Source organism: Populus alba, chromosome 13 (assembly GCF_005239225.2).
Source record: "Populus alba chromosome 13, ASM523922v2, whole genome shotgun sequence".
NCBI lineage: Eukaryota > Viridiplantae > Streptophyta > Magnoliopsida > Malpighiales > Salicaceae > Populus > Populus alba.
In genome coordinates, this window is record NC_133296.1 from 14,455,919 (window position 1) to 14,476,644 (window position 20,726).

The window sequence follows — 20,726 nt, forward strand, 5'->3', positions numbered from 1 at the left end:
ATAAATTAAATATTCAATCATTTTTTAAAACTTAATTACCTATTAAAAAAATATATTTGTCATGTTACCTCTTATAAGAACAATTTTTCAAATGCTAAGCTTGTATTCATGAACGTTTTTTCTTCTTTTTTTCCCTCATCCATGTATATATATATATATATATATATATATATATATATATATATATATATGGATTCAACAAAGAAAGAAGGGGTGTGCAGAATTATTATTTTTTTTCCTTCTCCTTTTTATATAAGGGAATCCATGTGCTTTGTGTATGTAGGATCTTCAAGAGAGAGTGATAAAATGGGTGAAAGAAAGGTTTTTATAGTAAAAGATTATTCATCAAATCGTCTTCGAAGAGCACGAAACCCTTGATTTGTTCGATGCACTTTTTTAAGGCCTTATATTAATGCATGAGTTTGGATGCCCACTTCCAACTTCTTGACAGGATCATCTTTGTTTAAATATATTATCATGAGAATTTAAGCATGTGCCATCATCTATATCCTGTATGCAAATATAGGAGGATAAATTATTTATCTAATAATTATAAAATATGCATAATTAAAATACTTTGCCATTCCACCTTCATCCCATTTTGTTTAATTATAGTGATTAAGTCATATGCATCATTCATTAACTATAAAATAAATTAATCATATGCATGATGGTTTTATAAATCCCTAATTAATGACAATCATGGGTTTTTTAGAGATAATTAAAATGATGAAGGAATTGTGGCTGTATAAATTAAATTATTGTCAACCATATCCTCGCTGATGAGAAATTATTAGGGTTTTTTTCTCTTCAAATTAAGACTCTTTGCCAAATTCTACATTAAAATATCTGCTAATTAACGTAGTATATACTTTTAGTCTCCTTCAATTAAAACTGCTTACATAATATTATCAAACTCTATGCAATGTTGTTAAAATAGATTATAAATTAATCAGCCTGCTAACAAGTTGTCACATGTGGTGTTCAGGCTTGTGGACAAACAACATTTTTTTATATAAATCCCTCTTTGAAATCTGTGGAGAAGAAACTCTTCCAACTTTTTTTCATTTTTTCTTTTTTTATAAAATTTGGAGTTTCCCTCATAGCCAGCTTCATCTTCCAGAATTTTTGGGCATTGGATCATGTCACAGATTCCCATGCCATTACTCAAAAGAACGAACAAAAGAGAAACAATTTTTATTTTTATTTTTTAATTTTGATGGAAGCTGCCTCTCTCGTCACCCACAAGGCCAAGCCCTTTATTTCTATTGATTTTCTTAACTATTGTTGCACAATCCACTAGTTAGCAACAATATCTTTTTAAAATTAACATGATTATGCAGGTTAATTTATGCAAATCTCAATTTTTTATAAATTAATTAATCTATATAAGTTTTTAGTAATTTTGAGATTCGTGAGACTTGAACTAATAATTTTTGAAAAATAAATCTAAAAACTAACTAGTTGAGTTATAACCCTTAGAATTAATTATCAACAATATTATATTGGTGGAGATAATATCATTACTGATCTCAGTTGATATGAAAAAACATAAATAATTTGATTTTGCAGGTCGTGTTTGTAACTATATAAATTAGAATTTAATTTAGTTGCCCGAATTCGAGTCATGTCTTACATCATGAAGTATTACAAAAATAATTAAAGCTCTTTTATTGGGTCTATCCTAAAATCCAATTGGGTGGTCAATTTATTGATTAGATAAGGTACAAATGCTAGACAAAATCTTGCCTCCACATGGGTTACGTACGAAAAGTTTAATTATTGCATTTAAAAATATATTTGATTTGAAAAAAAATATTAAATAATTTTTTTAATATTTTCTAATAGTTTTAATATGTAATATTAAAAATTTAAAATTATTTATTTTAATATATTTTTAAATGCAAACCACAATATTAAACATACACAAAAATTTATAATATAGAGAAATTAATGGTATGCTTTTTGCATGTGATTTTGTCACCTTAATTTGCATAAATGCTCTTAGTTTACAAGGTAATTTGTGAAGAATAAAGAGTGATCGGAAGACGCATTTGGCACCTAGGCCAAATCCTTCACGTTTTGATCTTATATATATATACTAGTAATGTTATATATTTGAATTAAGCTTGAATCTAGCATACAAAATCTCTTTCCTTTAGCTACTATTTAAATCTCATCTTCTTTTCTTTTTTTTTTTCACTAGTATAAAATTTTAAATTATTTAAAAAAACTGTCATGCATGCTCTAGTTCTTCCTTTTATAGGGTTTTTTTTTTTTTTTATGTTTCTTAATGTTGTTTACTATTTAATAAAATTTCTATTTTAAAAACTAATCACTAACGAAAATTTAAAATAGTCTTTATATGTATGTATATATATTTATATATATTATTTACTCGGGTATATACATTTACAAATTTAACTCTATTGGCTTGAAATAACTTTGGAAATTCTAGTCAAATGGAATACAATTATATATTTACAAATTCTTTCCTTTTTCCTTTTAATTCTTGCATGCTTCGGGGTTTTATTGCACAGCAAATATACTTCACCCTCCTCTTATATTATATTCCGAGTTAATTGTGAGCTAAATATGAGCTCAGATTATTTGAACAATTCTTCAAAGAATTCTTTAAACAAGCCTTCAAAAATTTATTAAATGATAACGTGGTCAACTGCCCGGTTCCTCTCTTCCTCCCCCTCCTTCAAAGAATTTCGAGTTTATTTAAATCCCTCCTGTAAGTAAAAGGGGTTATAATGTCCTTTTCTTTTTGGAATTATAATGAGATATTAATTTTTTTATTAGATACGTTTCTTGAATTAATTTGTTTAAAAATAGATTATCCATTCTAAATTTAAAATTTTGTGAAACAATGTCTCGTAAAATTAGACAAAGTATTCTTCTCAATAAACATTAATTTTTTAACATGTTTTAATTAATATTTTTATATATATTTGTTAATAATTAGGATATTTTCAACTTTAATCTTTCTTTCATTTTTTTAATTAAAAAAATGCACCCTTTTGAAATAACTCAATAAAAAAAAATTAACAGTAGAAAAAGCAACTGTTATTCATTTTCTTAATTGACCAAAACACCCCTATCAAACTTCTCAATCTCTCTCCAGCCGACACATTCGGTTAGGCTGAAATCTGAATTTAACACCTTAACCGCCGATGGGACCCAAAATCCAAGGGGCAGACCTGTGAATAACACGAAAACCTATAAACCACATTGTCATAAAAAAGTTTATAAAAAAAATACAAGAAGCCTCAGATTTGTTCTATATAAGAACCTGACACAGATAACTCCATTGAGCAACAACACTTCACTACATCGTAAGCAAGTTTAGTGTTTTTGTTTCCAGAAAACTGTCGTCAAAGGTTGTAAGAAGACTGTTCTTTGACTATTTTGCTTGCGTTCTGCGCCGTGAATGTGACATTGTCAAGTAGAGGTGGTGGTGGTGTGTGCGGGTGGTGTTGCGGTGGTGATTGGTGGCGCCGTGTATTTCTTAGAGAGACCCTTTTGGCCCACAATGCAGCTCTTGGGGTTATTGGTTGTGGTGTTCTTGAAGTGTTTTTTAGTAGTTCTTGGACAGCAATATCATACTCACCATAATGTGGCTGACTTACACTGGAAACCGGCCACTGCCACCTGGTACGGCAGTCCTGACGGTGATGGTAGTGACGGTAAGAGCTTACTATACCCACTATGAGTTTTACCACTTCTAATTTTCTTTCGCGCTATATTTTTTGTAGTGTCAGAATTTTAGATCTCTTTTTCTCGGTTTTCTCGGTCAAACTCATAAGGTAGTTAATGGAAGAAGTCCTGTTAACCGTACACGTTTTCTTTTATAACGAAGAGCACATTGGTCTAAAAGTTCATTATTTTTGGCGTCTTCCCTTTGTTCACAATTAAGCCATAAATTGGCTTTCTGGAAGAAATGCTCTTCTTCTAAGCTCAATTTCTACTATTTTCCTTGCAATTAATCGCATAGAACCAAGTTGATATCTTGAGTTTAGTTTGGTTCCCATTACCCAATTTATAGTAAAAAAAATCAGGACCTATATGGCATATTCTAAGCTTAGCAAATTTGACATTATGTTTTTAAAATTCTTAAATGCGGTGATTAATTTAAAACAAAAAAAAAATCAATTTTTTTTTAAAAAAACAGTACATTCACGTAAAAAACAAAACACACCCTGATATTCCCAGAGCCCAATATCTGCATCACCAAGGTATGTGACAGCAGGTTATATCAATGTGCAGGAGGGGCGTGTGGGTACGGGTCATTAGTGGATGTGAAGCCATTGAGGGCCAGAGTTGGTGCAGTGAGCCCAATACTCTTCAAGAATGGAGAAGGATGCGGGGCATGCTACAAAGTTAGGTGCCTAGACAAGAGCATATGCTCAGAAAGGGCAGTGACCATAATTGTTACAGATGAGTGTCCAGGTGGGTATTGTTCAAATGGTCACACCCACTTTGACCTCAGCGGTGCAGCCTTTGGTCATATGGCTATTTCTGGTGAGAATGGTCAGCTCAGGAACCGAGGTGAAATCCCAGTCATATATCGCAGGTATGGAGGGCTCGTGTTTTTATCTGTGTGCTATTTACAGAAGGTCTTTCTGTTCCCTCTTTCTAGTTTAAGTTGAACTGTTTAACTGTCTGTGTTTTTGTCTTGTTTATTTTGACACTGCCCTTAATAATCTCGAAATGACCTAAATCACCCATTTTTGTAGGACCCCATGCAAGTACCCTGGGAAGAACATTGCCTTCCATGTCAATGAAGGTTCAACAGATTACTGGCTATCCCTTCTAGTGGAATTTGAAGACGGCGATGGTGATGTTGGATCCATGCATATCAGAGAAGTAACCTTCTCCTTCCTTAATTTCAATTTTTGTGCATTACTTTTTGGACTTCTAACACCCCCAGATACAGATGTAAAGCTGCAAAGCAGAATAAAAAAAAAAAAAGCACCATGCTCTTAGGCTCCGGAAAACTTGGTTATGCCCTCCAACTTTGTGATGCAAAGTGAGATTACATTTACACCTTGACTCACAAACTGCAAAGAATCTCTCATCTTTACATCTTCTAAAGTGTGCACTCTCACATTTAGCGAAAAAGAACTGCCTAAACGTGCTACTTTAGAACATCAAAGTAGTGCCCTTTTCATGATCTTAGACCTTTAATTTTCTAGAGAAGAGATTTCCAATAATCAAATGGCTTTGTCCAACATCAACACATCTTTATTAAATAATAAACTTTGCACTTTCTTAAGTAGTTAATGAAAGATGGAAATGTACACACATTTGCTTTATTTTATGCTTGCCAATGGTGCCATTGTGCTCAATGACCCAAAAGCACACTTTGTTTCCTGCTTTGTTTTTATCCTTTCTATCCAACTATTTTCTTGACTCGTTGCATGTGACAAATGGGCCACTCTTAAAATTCAAGCATCTGAAAAAGAATCTATGGACAAAAAAGTGATCTAAATGGTGAAGGAATAAAGCTATAGATCTCAATATGCGAAATAGAAATTCGACGATTTTCTCACTGTTTTTACATTTGTATATATTGGCAGGCAGGTGGCACTGAGTGGCTGGAGATGAATCACCTGTGGGGTGCCAATTGGTGTGTTATTAGGGGACCCTTGAAAGGACCCTTATCTGTGAAGTTAACAACACTATCAACAGGAAGAACACTGTCTGCAAGAGATGTGATTCCAAGAAATTGGGTCCCAAAAGCTACTTACACCTCTAGGCTCAATTTCTTCCATTAAAATGCAAAGCTTCGAGCTTCGAGCTTCAAGCTTTTCTTGGTGTGAATCCACGTGAGAGAAACAAGCCCATTTTTCTGAAGTTCCTCTTGTTCAGTTGACGCAAAAGTAGTCGTTGACTGGCCTTTTTTATTTTTATTTTAGAAGAGAGCAGCCGTTGGATTGCACAATTAATGGCATCCACCAGTGCTCTTTCTTTCTTTCTTTCTTTCAACTTTTATTTGTGTCTTTTAATATATTTTTTCCTACTTTTGTAGTGTGAAAGTGTTTTAAATTTAGATCATCAATATAGCCCTTTCCAAAGGAGAGAGCGTGTAATATGTTTGCTATGCTTTTGTGTAATTTTTCAGGCCCTTTGGATTATTAATGAATTTGTACTAGAAATACTAAGGCTGTCAAAAAATAATGGGTATCTGTAAAATTTAAATTATTCAACTCTACCAACTCATTAAAGTTAATTATATATCATAGATACTATAAATAATAGTATATCAAATAATTTAATAAATACATATCATAGATCAATTTAAATATTTAAAATCCATTTAACCCAACATAACCAGTATAACTTGCTAAATATAAGTAATTCTAAAATGTTTTTATATTTTTCTTTTTCCTCACCGCAGCTACTTATTCTTTTCCTTTCAAGTCTCTCCTTCAAACTTCAATAACTTCCATACTTTAAATATGTTGAATGCTTTTGCTTCTATTCAGCTATTCCTTCCATCTCTTCTTCTTCTAGTTTAAGGTAGGATCTCTAAATTAGGTTTTTTATATGAATATTACTCATCCGAGTTTTTTTAGTGTATTTGTTAATAATTTGAGGATCATTTTTTTCTTATGGGACCTTGTTCATTGTTTTGTATGTAGTTCAATTATTGCTTATTACCTACTGGCTAGATTATATAGACTTGGCAACGAATCAAGAGAGATTGGTTACTAAATCATCAAAGCTTTTACAGTCTGAATCCTTGGAGATTTTTTTTTATCACCGTTGAAGCGTGGTGCCGTTGCTGATCAATGCCCATTCCTGGTTTAAAGAATGATTAGTCGTTCCATGTCAGGCTTATGGTGTAATCAGAGCAGGGAATGGAGGCCATGTCAGTTTATTTATATACAGAGGTTCCAACATGTTTTTTTGACATTCAAAAACATTAAATGTTAATAATAATATTGATGTATATATTTAATAAAATAAATTAAAAATAATATACAATAAAAATTTTGAGTGATAAATACAAATTAAAATTGATCTTGAATATGGATCATGATGAGTTTAATAACTTTGTTTTTTTACAATCAAATATCTATTTAACTAAATGATAATAAAAATATATATTCAAAATAAAGCAATTAAAAAGAATAATTAAAGAAGAAATTATGTAGAATTTCATAAAAATAACATTTGCTAATATTATAAAAAAAAATGTTATAATTTTATTCTTAAACTAAGTAAAAATAAATGATATTTTATATATAAAAAAACTATCATAATTTTTTTATATAAAATTATTGTAATTCAAATTGATTAGACGGCATATTGGGTATATAGGACAACCCACACATGTATTTAATTAATTTATTTTAATTAAAGTAAATTAAAGAAAAGCATTGAAATTAAAGTTCAAAAAATATATGCATCAGATGCCTAGGCCGCCGCCAACCATGATTGGCTTTTTTTTATTTTTTTATTTTTTTTTTAAAAAGCCACTCATTTAGGTTTACAAGGCCAGGTCAGCGTGCGGGGGCTCTTTTTTTCTTTTTCTTTTTTTCCTCTAGAAAAAGAAGTGGATGGCATCTTTTTTGCAAAAACATCCTAATGTTTTCATTATGGGGCTGGTAAGAAGAAGAAGAAGTGATAATTAGGAGTAGCAAAAACAATCTGATTTAGGACAGGTGCCCTGATCGATAAGTTTAATTAAGGAGCTTTCATTTCTTTACTTTACCTATAGTAAATTAATATATGGAAGAGAGATTAAAATATAAGAAATTTGATAATTATTAGAGAATAATATAAATTATATTTTGAGATTTTATTTAATAGATTAAATTATTAGGTTGAAATGATTCTTCGATATGATATCAGAATCTTAATGACCAAATGATTACGAGTTTGAATCTCATCATCCTTATTTATTTGATAAAAATTAAGTATAAGATAATGTGAATATGTATAAATTATAAATTTAAAAAGCTTTTATTTAAAAAATATTTTTAAAAATAATATAAATATAAATAATATATATAATTATTTAGAGATGGATGGAGATAATTATTTAAGGGATGTTTGATAGTAATGAAAGTCTCTTTATAGTAATGCGATACAATCCTTGCTTAATGATCGAACACAAAATCTAATATAATATAAACCAGAGCACCCATTCGTACCTTTTTTTTAGCTGACAATGCTGCTGTCCAAGTACAAATATTAAAACGGTTCAATTTCGGATACAAGTTTTACGTAACAAGACCCACAGTTGTCATTCAACTGTCGAGAACATGAAATTGCATGGGTTTCGTTGGTGCAAACCCTGATTTCGATGAGAATTTTGGTTCCACTCTTGTCGCCGCATCTCATAGCAAAGGATAAATGGGGTATTTTTCTTCTCAAGGCGTTCACGAAACGCCATCTTGGGTATTCAATCCCAGGTTTTATCCCATTAGCTCTCAAAGCTTCAGATACGTTAATGGTTCTCTTCAATGCCAGAGCTGTTTCAAAGTACAGTCGGGGTTCGAAGCAGGAACAAATGCCATGACGAGCCCACTCCTTTTCCCAGAAAGCTATTTGCTGAAGTCTGTCCTTACTGCGGGCTTTCAGGTTGCGCCAATGTTTTATCATATCACTGTAAAGCGCTTTATCCTTGAACTGCACAAAATGAAATTAAAGATGTGTTGGAATTTTAATTACAACACTAAAACACACAAATCATAAGACAAAAACTATATGTTAAAAACAACAAAGTACATGAGAATGAGTAATTACCAGATAATTAATTGGCCCTACTTGCCGATCGTTATTCAAAGTACTATCTTGTCCGTCGACAGGCCACCAGCCATGAATTGTTAGCTCGTCTTGGAGGTTATTAGGTTGTGGACAATGTACTGAGGAATTTGAGCAAAAGCCCTTAGGCCATGTGTGGACAAGCCAGAAATGATGGGGAGGTAGAGGAGGACAAGGACGTCGAGGTGAGAGGGAGTCCTCAGGCCACAAGTCAAGCGGAAAATGATGGGGAGAAGGAGCTGGAGGAGGATGAGGTATAGATTTTGCTTCTGTGTGGGAAAGGAGCAAACAGAAAAGAAGAAAATATGTCATCATTTTCACAAGGCTTTGTTTAACTTGAGAATGAGATTAATGGAGGGTGTGTGCGTGGAGCCTCAGATATATATTGAATAAAGTTTTCTTTTAAATTTATATTTAACCTTTTAAAAAAATCAAAAATTAAAAACACACAACATCATAAAAAACAATCTTCATCCAAAAAAAATATTAGATCAGCAAATGAAAGATATTAAATGAAATATAAATTTAAAAATTATTAAAAAAAAAGATATCAATAAAAATATACAAAAAAATATTTGCCTGATTTCTGTAACTTAACTTATTAAACATGTGTTTTAGACTTTCAATTCAATCAGGTTTAATATTTTTTTTCCTATAAATTTTTATTCAACTCTTAAAAAAATTTTATAACCTGAAACATGAAATCAACCAAATTTAATATATATTTTTTAAAATTTATAGCAAACCTTAAGAAAAAATAAAAGAATAATACCATTCATGGTAAAATATACAGGGTGAACTTGAACTATAAACTTAATAAAGTTCAGTTTTTTTTTCTTTAAATTTAGAGCAAACCATTGAAAAAAATAGTGAACAATATAGTCCATGAATAATATATGAGGGGTGAAAACTGTGCCTGCACAGTATTCACCACATATTTTAGTTTATTTAATAATTAATAAAGTAATAATAGTATGCTTAAGCCCTAAGCGCTGTATGGTATCGATTCCAAACTAAGTTTTTTTAAAATTTAAAATTTTTTTTTAAAAATATATTATTTTAATATATTTTTACAAAAATAGAAACTACAACATTAAAAAAAAATTTAGAAATGCATCAAAATAATATATATTTTTTTATTTTTAAAAAATTATTTTTGAGATCAACGCATTAAAACGATCCAAAACATAAAAAAAAAAAATTTAAAAAGAAAATTAAATTTTTTTGGAAACACGGGTTGGTGATGGTATTTAAAACTAGCTCTGCAACGAATTTCAATGCTTGGTGGACACAATGCAACAGTATATTAATAGAAGGACCTAATTAAATATGTCTTACCAGTAGCGGGACCAATTAAAATATCTAAAGCCTCCTTTGCATGCTGTTGTCTCACTTGGCCCATTTTAATCTTACAATGATCCATGGGATTTTATTCAAGGACCATCTTAATCTTACAATGAATATCCATGGGCTTTTTCATTCTTAGACGAAACTTTGTATGCTGTAGTCAAGGCCTGTTTTAATCAGATAATGGTCCATGGGCTTTCACGCTTGGCCCATAAGAAATCAAGTTTAGAGGGATTAAAAATTTAAAGTTCAAAATGACATTCATATAAAAAAAATATATTAAAAATTACTTACGCCTCCAGCATCAAAATGATGAAATTATATTTATTTATTTTTAAGGATAAGAAGTATTTTGACCTCAGTTTGCATATGAAGCCTGATACATCCTACAGGTAGGAAGAAACTCTCCACAGTCCATGCCACAAGCTCGATAACATCTGTAGAGAGCTGAGCTTGTTCGCATTCAACATAATGAGAGCTTAAAAGGCAAATAAGAATTGATAGAAAGAATTATGGGGTGCCATTACGAAGGAGTGGCTGGTTCAATTTCAAGTAAAAGAATAATATAAATTATATTTTAAAATTTTATCTAATAATTTAAATTATTAAGTTAAGATAATTCTTTCATATTGCTGACCTTCAACAACTGCAGCAACAAGAGCATCTAATTTTGACGAGTCAAGTGAACTGCTCATGGCAATGTCTTTAGAAGGTGAAGCAGGCTTGTTTTCGTCGGCAGCAGCAGCAACAATTTGTGTAGGAGGTTTTCCATTCCTGGCATCTTTCCCTTCATTTTCACTCTTTCCATCTTTCTCACCTTTCACATCCCTGGCATCTGTCCCATTATCTTTTCATCATCTTTTCTACCCCTTCTTTTATCAATACTTGGCACCTCTCGAGGAATGATCTCTGCAATGGCTTTTCAGTAATGTTTATCTGCCTCTTTGTGAAACTTCTCTTGGTTCTTTATATAAAAATACCCCCTCTCCTCCTTTAAAGACATCTCATGTTCTCTTCAAAAGGAGAAAATAGGAGGGAAACTATTTTTCTCCCATTTTCTTCATCTCCTCTCCATTTCTTCAAATTAAATCAAAAGAGAGTGTTCTTGGGAGGATTATATCCAAGAAAACAAATCAAGTGCCATACTTAAAGAGTTATAAAGCTTGGGAAAAACAAAGCATAGGAGCTGGAACTTGAAAGAGGAGGACATGAGTTTTGTAGATTTTTGCAAGAATTCATTGAAATAAGTTAAGGTTGCAAAGGTAAGCAACATACCCTTTAGTAATTTCCTTTTTCTCTCTTGTTCTTGCACGAGAAGAAGAAAACCTCCAAGTTTAAAATTCTAGGTTTCATGTAAATATTTTTGGGGAATAATTGTTCTTGTGAATTTCGAGATTAATTGCATGATAATGGCTTGATTTGCAGAAAACAATAGAAGGAATAAGTTGATTTGAAACTATGGGTTTTAGGATGACAACATGGCAGGAACTTTGGCAGCCATATCTTGGCTTTCCACCATTGGATTAGGTTGCGTTTTGGTTATGTTATTATGCTCAATGTCACATACATTCTGTCTGGAGGGATTGTCAATAATAGACTTCGTTTGAGCGCTATTGTCGAAGGAACATTTCTTGAAAATCACCCTTCATGATAGCCTCATTTATCGGTCGTTATATCATCTTTTCACCGTTGGATTGGTCTGGATTTTAGATATGTTGTTCATCCAGATGTTGTTTAAATTATGAATGGTTAAGATCGGAAACAAACACTCATCTAAGTGATCACGACATAAACTAGTATGGTAAACTCATCTGAGTGATTATTTGTTCTCTTTTGGCTTCCATGCTTTAAAGTTTGACACTTCATTATTTATCTTGTTTGATGATGTTGATCTCTTTTACCTTCTAGTTTATGTCAATGATATCTTGCTTATATGTAGCAACTTTGTTCTGCTTCAAAAACTGATATAGTTATTGAGTTTTGAGTTTAAGCTTCGAGATTTATGAGCTATTCATTATTGTTTGGGAATTAAGGTTCAATCCACTAGTATAGGTCTATTCTATGATAGGATAAGAATATTCTTGACATAATTACTTGAGCTGGTATGACATCATTCAAACCTGTTGATACTTCTATTTCTACCTCCAAAGTTATAGTGGTGCTCGATTGCTTATTTTCTGATCCTATATGGTTTTGTCAAATCATTGGTGCTCTTCAATATCTCACTTTTACGAGACCAAACATTTGTTTTACTATTAACAACGTCTGTTAGTTTATGGATGCTCCTACAGATTCTCATTGGCTTGTCGTTAAACACATTCTGCGTTATCTTCAGAGTATGGTTTCTTATGGCTTACATAACACTCATAGTTACTCTGTTGCTTTACATGATTTTACAAATGCAAACCGGGGTGGTAGTATTGATGATCGCAAGTCTATGGGTTGTTACCTTGTTTTTTTTTTTGTCATATACTGATTTCATAGAAATCAAGTAAGCAACACATGATTGCTTGTTCTTCTAGCGAGGCCAATTATAAAGCCTTAACAAATGGCATTGTTGAGGTTATATGGCTTTTGTATTTATTGTCAGATCTGAAGATTACTCCTAGTTCTGCTTCTACACTTTGGCGTGATAATCTCGGTCTACTTATTTGCCAACGAATCCTATCTTTCATGCTCATACTAAACATGTTGAGGTTGATTATCATTTTGTATGTGATAGGGTTGCCAAGAAGAAAATTAAGATTCATTTTATCTCTTCTCAAGATTAACTTATAAATGTTTTTACTAAGTCACTTCCTACTGCTTCTTTTACTGCTTTTCGGTTCAATCTTTGAATTGATTCTTCACCCTCATCTTGAGGGGGCATATTATAGGATGTATATATCAAGGAAATATTAATAATCTTAATCACTATTGTATAAGGTTGGCTAACTAATAAGTTAATATATAATTCCATTCAAAACATGAACGCAATCTTCGCATTACACTTTGACTATTTGTTTTTCATTTTTTTTTCTTTTAATATAAGAACTTATATAGCATATCATTAATAAATAAATTAATTAAATTTGCTTAATGGAGTCATTTTAAATTTGCTTTAACTCAACTTATTGACAATTTTCTCTTAAAATTTATTCATTTATGATAACATATTGATAGAACACATTCAATTCATTATTTCAACTGGAAACTCAAAAGATATTACAAGTTCAAATTATTATTACAACATCTAGACACACACAATATTCCAAGATGCTTTTTCATCCCAAACCTTTTAAAAAAAAGTCAGGCACAAAATCATGACATCTGTTGATGAAGATCAACCTGGATAGTTACTTGCGCTTTGTCCAGAGATCACGAAGTTTATGAAGACAATAAGTCAGGCACCTCCAATAGCAGACAAGCGAGATGTAGTAGAAATAATGCGAGAGCTTTCCTTCAATAATTTGGTTGACGGATGGTTGAAGAATCCATAGAACATAAAGCAATGTTTGAGCAACGAAAAACACGATCCCCACCACTACAATGATGATTGCGAACACCCCATAATGGGATCCACCCCATAATGCTATGGTTACAGCAAAAAAGAATGACAAGCAGATCATGTAAATAGATTTAAAATTTTGATTGATATAGTATTTGATCGTCTTCACCAATATAGTGAAGCTGTTGCTAGTTTCTTTTGAAACATTGATGTTACTATTCTGGCCTAAATGCAAGTCAAAGAATGATGAACTATATAAATGGTAGTATACAATACAAGTTGAAGAATCTAATTAAAAGAAAGTGATTTGGATTCATAGGCTAGTCATACACTAAATCTCAATATTGATTCTGAATTCCATGATTTATATTAGTTTAGGAACAAAAAATAATTAAGATTTAAATTATTGTTATTTTTATCGAGCACTACATCATGTCCATTCCATTAGAATATAAACTTATTGATCAAAGAAAATGAACTCAACTTGACCTTTTTCTCCTAAAATATATTTATCTATGAGAGAACATATTGATAGAACAAATTCAATTCATTATTTCAACCGGAAACTCAGAAGTTATTACAAGTTCAAATTATTATTTCAATAGCTAGGCACACACAATATTCCAAGATGTTTATTCATCCCAAAAATAACCTTTTAAAAGAGGGCAATCCCTCAGAATCCTGACTTCTCTTGATGAAGATCAACCTGGATAGTTACTATCTCTTTCTACAGAGATCAGGAAGTTTATCAGTCAGCCACCTCCAAATGTAGACAAGCACGAAAAACGAGATGTAGTAGACATAAATTGAGACCAATCCTTCCATAATTTGGTTGACGGATGGTGGAAGAATCCATTGAATATAAAGCAATGTTTGGGCAACGAAAAACGCGATCCCCACCACTATAAGGATGATTGCGAACGGCCCATAAGTGGATCCACCCCATAAAGTTATGGTTACAGCAAAAAAGAATGACACGCACATCATGTAAATAGACCCACCCACCATTAACGATGAAAACCAAAGTGCTAATGGTGCAAACTTGACATCATTCAAGTTTGTCCAAAGAAGGATTATAGCTGCCACCACAGAGGTATTTAAAGCCCACACATCAAGACACAAATAACCATCCAAAAGAGATGAAACAGTGCTGTCAAAGGCAGTGCTGTTAGTAATGCTGTTAAATTCAGTGCTGTCCCGGGAGGCAGTAGTACTGGTGTAAAATGCAGTGCTGTTATTTTTATCCTTTTGTTGTGGCATCTGTATAGCACCCGCAAAGGTTACACCAGCAACAAGCACCGCTACAACAAGAAGATTCTGTATCCTGATCCTTGTTTCCTGTTTCCTTGGCTGCTTGCCTTGAGTCCTAGTGAAACGCTCATATAGGGATTTCTCAGGGCGGGCATGGAAGTATAAGATAGATAATGTTGTCATCTGCATAGCAAGGGGAAACAAACTTCATAATAATGAGTTTCTGGCACTCCCTCAATCGCATGCAAAAGCGTTGGCCTTGAAATCCTTTTTTTTTTTTTTTTTTTTTTTAAGAACAAGCACGATTCTGGAATAATTTCTGAATTTTGAAAATAATTGTATAGAATATATATTAATCGGCCTTCAAGTAGATGTTCAAAAGAATAGGGATGACTAGAAAAAATATAGGAAAGAAGATGTGTAATATTACCGTTCCATAATAATCAAGCAGCTTGTAGTGCTTTGAATCAACTGCTTTGTCCTGTAAAAAAACATAATTTTAAGTTAATGAATAGAGCTACCTCTTTTTTCTTTCTTTCCTTCTTTCCTTTTGTGCTATGGCTAGCCAACAATATAAGCCACTGAAACTGATGATCAGCCCATGTTTGGAAAGTAGTTCTTTGAGCTTAGAAGAGATAATTAACCTCGATTTTGTGTAGTCAATGTAAACTTGTACCTTTCCTTGAGAACCAGTCGAAGCGGTGGACTTTTCTGTTGTAGAATTCTTCTTTCCATCCTTCACATCTTCTGAATTAACTTCGATCTGAGGAATGAAGACAGAAATCATGAAGCAACGCAGAGCAGATAATTGTACAAATTACATGACATGAGCTCTTCTGACAAAGGATGATTGAGTATATCAAAGAACCACTCAACTCAAAAGCTTTAACAGCTAATTGAGGTTTAAGGATACGATTTTATATTATATCTTTAGTCCTGAATTTCAGTCAGCTTTTAAGAGTGTTAAGTTATATACTCTGTTTCCATTTTTTCATGACATCATCCTTTATTATGTAAAATATGATATCCTTTAGTGAAATGGAATCCATGTCGGGTGTGTTTGGTATTGCAGTTGCTGTTGTGGTTATGATTTTAAAAAAGTTGTTTTATAAAAAGTATTTTTAGTGAGGTTGGTTTGAAAAAATATATATTTGGTTAAAACTGTGGTTGAAATTGAGGTTGAACAAAAAGTAGTTTAATGTGTTTTGTTAAAAAAATACTTTTTAAATTGAGGTTATAAAATAATTTAAAAAATAGTTTTAATTTAAATATTGTAGATTTAACTACTATTATTACAACATGAAATAAATAATATTGATATCAAATATTTTTTTATTATTTTATTAAACTACATGCAATGTCATCACATACGAAATCTATCCAACAATAACTATATTTTTCATGGTTTCTTAAACACGCAACAACAAAAACTAAATTTTTTGTTACGTCATCAAGTGATCTCTTTCTAATTTTTTGAATAAAACACAATTAAAAATTGAATTTTTTTTAATTGGGTCAGACACGGCAAGAACATAATTGGAATTGTGATCAAATTTCACAAATGCTACGTCATCATGCTATATCCTTCTAATTTATGTAGTGTTATAAATAATATTAAATACTAGTTTTTCAACTAAAACTCATTTTTTAAAAAACAAAAATTTACAATTTTATTATGTACAAAATTCATTCGACAAAAACTACAGTTTTCATGATTTAAAAAAAAACAAAAAAAAATATTGTTCACGTTCATATGAATAATACGAGTGAAATCATTTAATTTTTTCTGGTTTTTCAGAAAAAAAAAAAAACCTAAACTCAACTTTTTCTGGTTTTTTAAAATTAAAAAAAAAAACTATTACAGTGGAGCCATGCTCCACTGTTCCAACTTTCTTCCATCAGGAGAAGCAGCAAAATGTTGCTTCTCCTGAACCTCGGTTTTATTTCAACTTTTCGTGGGCCTTACCAATAAAAAGCAGAATCTTTTACGTTACCAAATAAAATTATGTATGGCTGCGGGTGAACCTCACCCGCAGCCACGTTACCAAACGGTTTAAAGTGTAACAACATTGTTTTTCAACAGAACTCTCATACCTGGATCTCGTCCGCAGGAATACTGTTCTTTGAATCAAACTGCTCTCGTTCCTTAGCAAGCTGGCAACAAAGAGGAAGCCCAGAAACCAAAATATTAAATAAATAATACTCTTAAAATATGTACTTTTGTAGCCTCGATAAATGATGATCAAATAGCATACCATTTCATCTGTTTTGTCATATTGGTCTACAGCCTTTTGAGATTGTTGTTTCGCAACATCATATGGTGTACAATTTTCGTTGTTAACAATTGAATTTTCAACGCGTTTGTCACGCACAAGAACAAATGCAGCCATGGATTGACCATGTCGTGCTGCCAAATGCAAAGGTGTATTCCCATCCTCATCCATCTCATTTAGCAGTGGTTCTACTATCTTCTGATCGTTTTCGAGTATGTACCTTACCACATTGCCCTGTCCATTTTCAACCGCTACATGAAGAATATTCTGCCCTTTTTCATTGAGGAATTCTTTAGGATATGGGAAAATATCAAGAAATTCCTTCACTATATCAACAGATTCATTTTTGCATGCAACATGGATTGGATAGTTGCCTTCTCTGTTTGTTTTATAAGCACCATTGAGAAACTTCTTTAATAGGAATCGAACTCCTTCCAGAAAACATATGGATGATGCATAATGCAGTGAATTTCCCAACTCTTCGTCAGTGAGACATAATAGCTCTGGCTTTGCTTTTGCAATTTTCTCCAATAGATCTGAAAATCAAAAGAAAATGTTTCAAATGAATATAAAGATGATAGGTTTGCAACAATTGTTTGTATGTAAATCATTTTCTAGTGAGTATAGACATTGTGATCACCTATGTTACGTTGCTCGAGGGCAGCATGAACAGGGGATTTTCGTTTTGGTAGGGCATCACCATCTTCTCTTGTTATAGGAATCGAAGCTCCCAAATCCAAGAGATCATCAAGTATCCCGTTCTTATTGCCATTCTCAACAGCCAGGTATAAAGGGGACCTGCCATTCTTGTTGCTGTAATAGGCCACTTCTGGATCTCTGGAAGCTAGGAAAATGGCAACTTCTTTGTTATCGGTGATCACTGCATCATGCAAAGGAGTGTTTCCCTTTGTATTTGTCTTCCTCATCAAGCTCGGATTCGATTCCGCAAGAGATTTAATTGCATCACTGGCCTTTCCTTCTCTGGCAGCAAGATGAAGGATTGTGTCCTTCTGGCTGTTTTGAATGGTGATTAGAGAAGGAAACGTTGGAGCCAGATAAGATGTAATATTGTCACTTCCACAGCTTACAGCTACGTGAAGAAGTGTATTACCGCAGGGTGTCACTAGCTTCTCTGTTAAATGTTGCTCGACAAGGCTTTTAAAGGCCGCAGTATTGTCCTGCCTCACACACTCATGCAACTGACTATCTATCATTGCATTTGCCATGTGATCTCTCGGAATCGAGTTTTCATCAATGTTTATTGCTTCGTAGCCTACGCTAGACATGGCAAAAGAAAATATTGTACTTTTGTAGCCTCGATAAAGAGGAAGCCATGCTCCACTGTTCCAACTTTCTTCCATCAGGAGAAGCAGCAAAATGTTGCTTCTCCTGAACCTCGGTTTTATTTCAACTTTTCGTGGGCCTTACCAATAAAAAGCAGAATCTTTTACGTTACCAAATAAAATTATGTATGGCTGCGGGTGAACCTCACCCGCAGCCACGTTACCAAACGGTTTAAAGTGTAACAACATTGTTTTTCAACAGAACTCTCATACCTGGATCTCGTCCGCAGGAATACTGTTCTTTGAATCAAACTGCTCTCGTTCCTTAGCAAGCTGGCAACAAAGAGGAAGCCCAGAAACCAAAATATTAAATAAATAATACTCTTAAAATATGTACTTTTGTAGCCTCGATAAATGATGATCAAATAGCATACCATTTCATCTGTTTTGTTATATTGGTCTACAGCCATTTTAGATTGTTGTTTCGCAACATCATATGGTGTAAAATTTTCGTTGTTAACAATTCAATTTTCAACGCGTTTGTCACGCACAAGAACAAATGCAGCCGTGGATTGACCATGTCGTGCTGCCAAATGCAAAGGTGTATTCCCATCCTCATCCATCTCATTTAGCAGTGGTTCTACGATCTTCTGATCGTTTTCGAGTATGTACCTTACCACATTGCCCTGTCCATTTTCAGCCGCTACATGAAGAATATTCTGCCCCTTTTCATTGAGGAATTCTTTAGGATATGGGAATATATCAAGAAATTCCTTCACTACATCAACAGAGTCACTTTTGCATGCTACATGGATAGGATAGTCGCCTTGACGGTTTGTTTCATAAGCACCATCGTGAAACTTCTTTAATAGGAATCGAACTCCTTCCAGAAAACCTATGGAAGATGCATAATGCAGTGAATTTCCCAACCCTTCCTCGGTGAGACGTAATAGCTCTGGCTTTTCCTTTTCAATTTTCTCCAAAATATCTGAAAATCAAAAGAAAATGTTTCAAACGAATATAAAGATGATAGCTTTGCAACAATTGTTTGTATGTAATTCATTTTCTAGTGAGTAATGAAATTGTGATCACCTCTGTTACGTTGCTTGATGGCAGCATGAACAGGTGACTTTCCTTTTGGTAGGGCATCACCATCTTCACTTTTTATAGGGAACGAAGCTTTCGTTTTCAAGAGATCATCAAGTATCTCTTTCTTATTGCCGTTCTCAACAGCCAGATGTAAAGGAGACTTGCCATTATTGTTGTTGTAATAGGCCGCTTTTGGATCTCTGGAAACTAGGAAAATGGCAAGGTCTTTGTTGCCCTTGACCACTGCATCATGCAAAGGAGTGTTTCCCTTTGTATTTGTCTTCCCCATCAAGCTCGGATTCGATTCCACAAGAGATTTAATTGGATGACTGGCCTTTCCTTCTCTGGCAGCAAGATGAAGGATTGTGTCCTTCTGGCTGTTTTGAATGGTGATTAGAGAAGGAAACGTTCCAGCCAGATAAGATGTAATATTGTCACTTCCATAGCTTACAGCTACGTGAAGCAGTGTATTACCGCAGGGTGTGACTAGCTTCTCTGTTAAATGTTGCTCGACACGGCTTTTAAAGGCCGCAGTATTGTCCTGCCTCACACACTCATGCAACTGACTATCTATCATTGCATTTGCCATGTGATCTCTCGGAATCGAGTTTTCATCAATGTTTATTGCTTCGTAGCCTACGCTAGACATGGCAAAAGAAAATATTGTGTTTGTTGAATCAGCTATACAAAAATTATATATATATATATATAAACTTCTCCAAATACCATTTGTGATTGGCACATGCCCGAGGCACCTAGTAAATCCAGAAATTCAGTACCTTACTTTGAGTCAAATCTGACGGCAATTTGTGATTGGTACATGTCATAGGCAACAAGTAAATCCACTGATTTTACTATTTTAAATCTTATATTATTTAATTTTAAAAATTTAACGTCAAATCCTAAATTTATTATTTAAAAATTATTAATTTAAGAGTTATAAATCTCAATAACCACCAGCTTTATACTTTCTAAGCTTCCATGCATTATGGTTGGGATTGTAAATTATATCAATAATCCCAAATCAACATGTTAGTATAAGCTTATTCATGCGGTTATGTACTCTTTAAATAAGAATTCAATTTTTGAAAGATCTTGACTTTCATGTTTTGATGGGTCTCTGAGATCCTTTCAATAACTTAAGTTGTGTTGTAAGGATATCTATATGATCCGATATATTATGTAAGGCACATGATACTAACAGAACTAGAGAAA

The 20,726-nt window shown here is 32.8% G+C and overlaps 3 protein-coding genes across 4 annotated transcripts; 1 reads left to right on the top strand and 2 right to left on the bottom strand.

Annotated features, from left to right (window-relative positions):
• Window positions 1-3,330: 3,330 nt before the first annotated feature.
• On the top strand, window positions 3,331-6,168 carry LOC118042962 (expansin-B3). Its single transcript, XM_035050736.2, has 4 exons — window positions 3,331-3,692; window positions 4,273-4,579; window positions 4,743-4,872; window positions 5,586-6,168. Exons 1-4 carry the CDS (start codon window positions 3,539-3,541, stop codon window positions 5,781-5,783), a joined length of 789 nt encoding a protein of 262 aa, XP_034906627.1. The 5' UTR covers window positions 3,331-3,538; the 3' UTR covers window positions 5,784-6,168.
• Window positions 6,169-14,216: 8,048 nt separating this feature from the next.
• LOC118042963 (uncharacterized) lies at window positions 14,217-18,456 on the bottom strand. Its single transcript, XM_035050737.2, has 6 exons — window positions 17,780-18,456; window positions 17,122-17,675; window positions 16,961-17,020; window positions 15,543-15,629; window positions 15,297-15,347; window positions 14,217-15,049 (listed from the first exon to the last, which is right to left on the bottom strand). The coding sequence occupies exons 1-6, from the start codon at window positions 18,423-18,425 to the stop codon at window positions 14,333-14,335; spliced, it is 2,115 nt and encodes a 704-aa protein (XP_034906628.1). The 5' UTR covers window positions 18,426-18,456; the 3' UTR covers window positions 14,217-14,332.
• A 163-nt stretch (window positions 18,457-18,619) lies between these two features.
• Window positions 18,620-20,192, bottom strand: LOC118042965 (protein ACCELERATED CELL DEATH 6). Of its 2 annotated transcripts, XR_012167648.1 has the most exons (3): window positions 19,515-20,192; window positions 18,857-19,410; window positions 18,620-18,755 (listed from the first exon to the last, which is right to left on the bottom strand). XR_012167648.1 is itself a non-coding variant. In XM_073403901.1 (2 exons), the coding sequence occupies exons 1-2, from the start codon at window positions 20,158-20,160 to the stop codon at window positions 18,947-18,949; spliced, it is 1,110 nt and encodes a 369-aa protein (XP_073260002.1). In that variant the 5' UTR covers window positions 20,161-20,192; the 3' UTR covers window positions 18,693-18,946. The 2 variants fall into 2 exon arrangements, 1 of the variants encoding a protein (XP_073260002.1); XM_073403901.1 differs by having other exon boundaries at window positions 18,693-19,410.
• Between the last annotated feature and the right edge of the window lie 534 nt (window positions 20,193-20,726).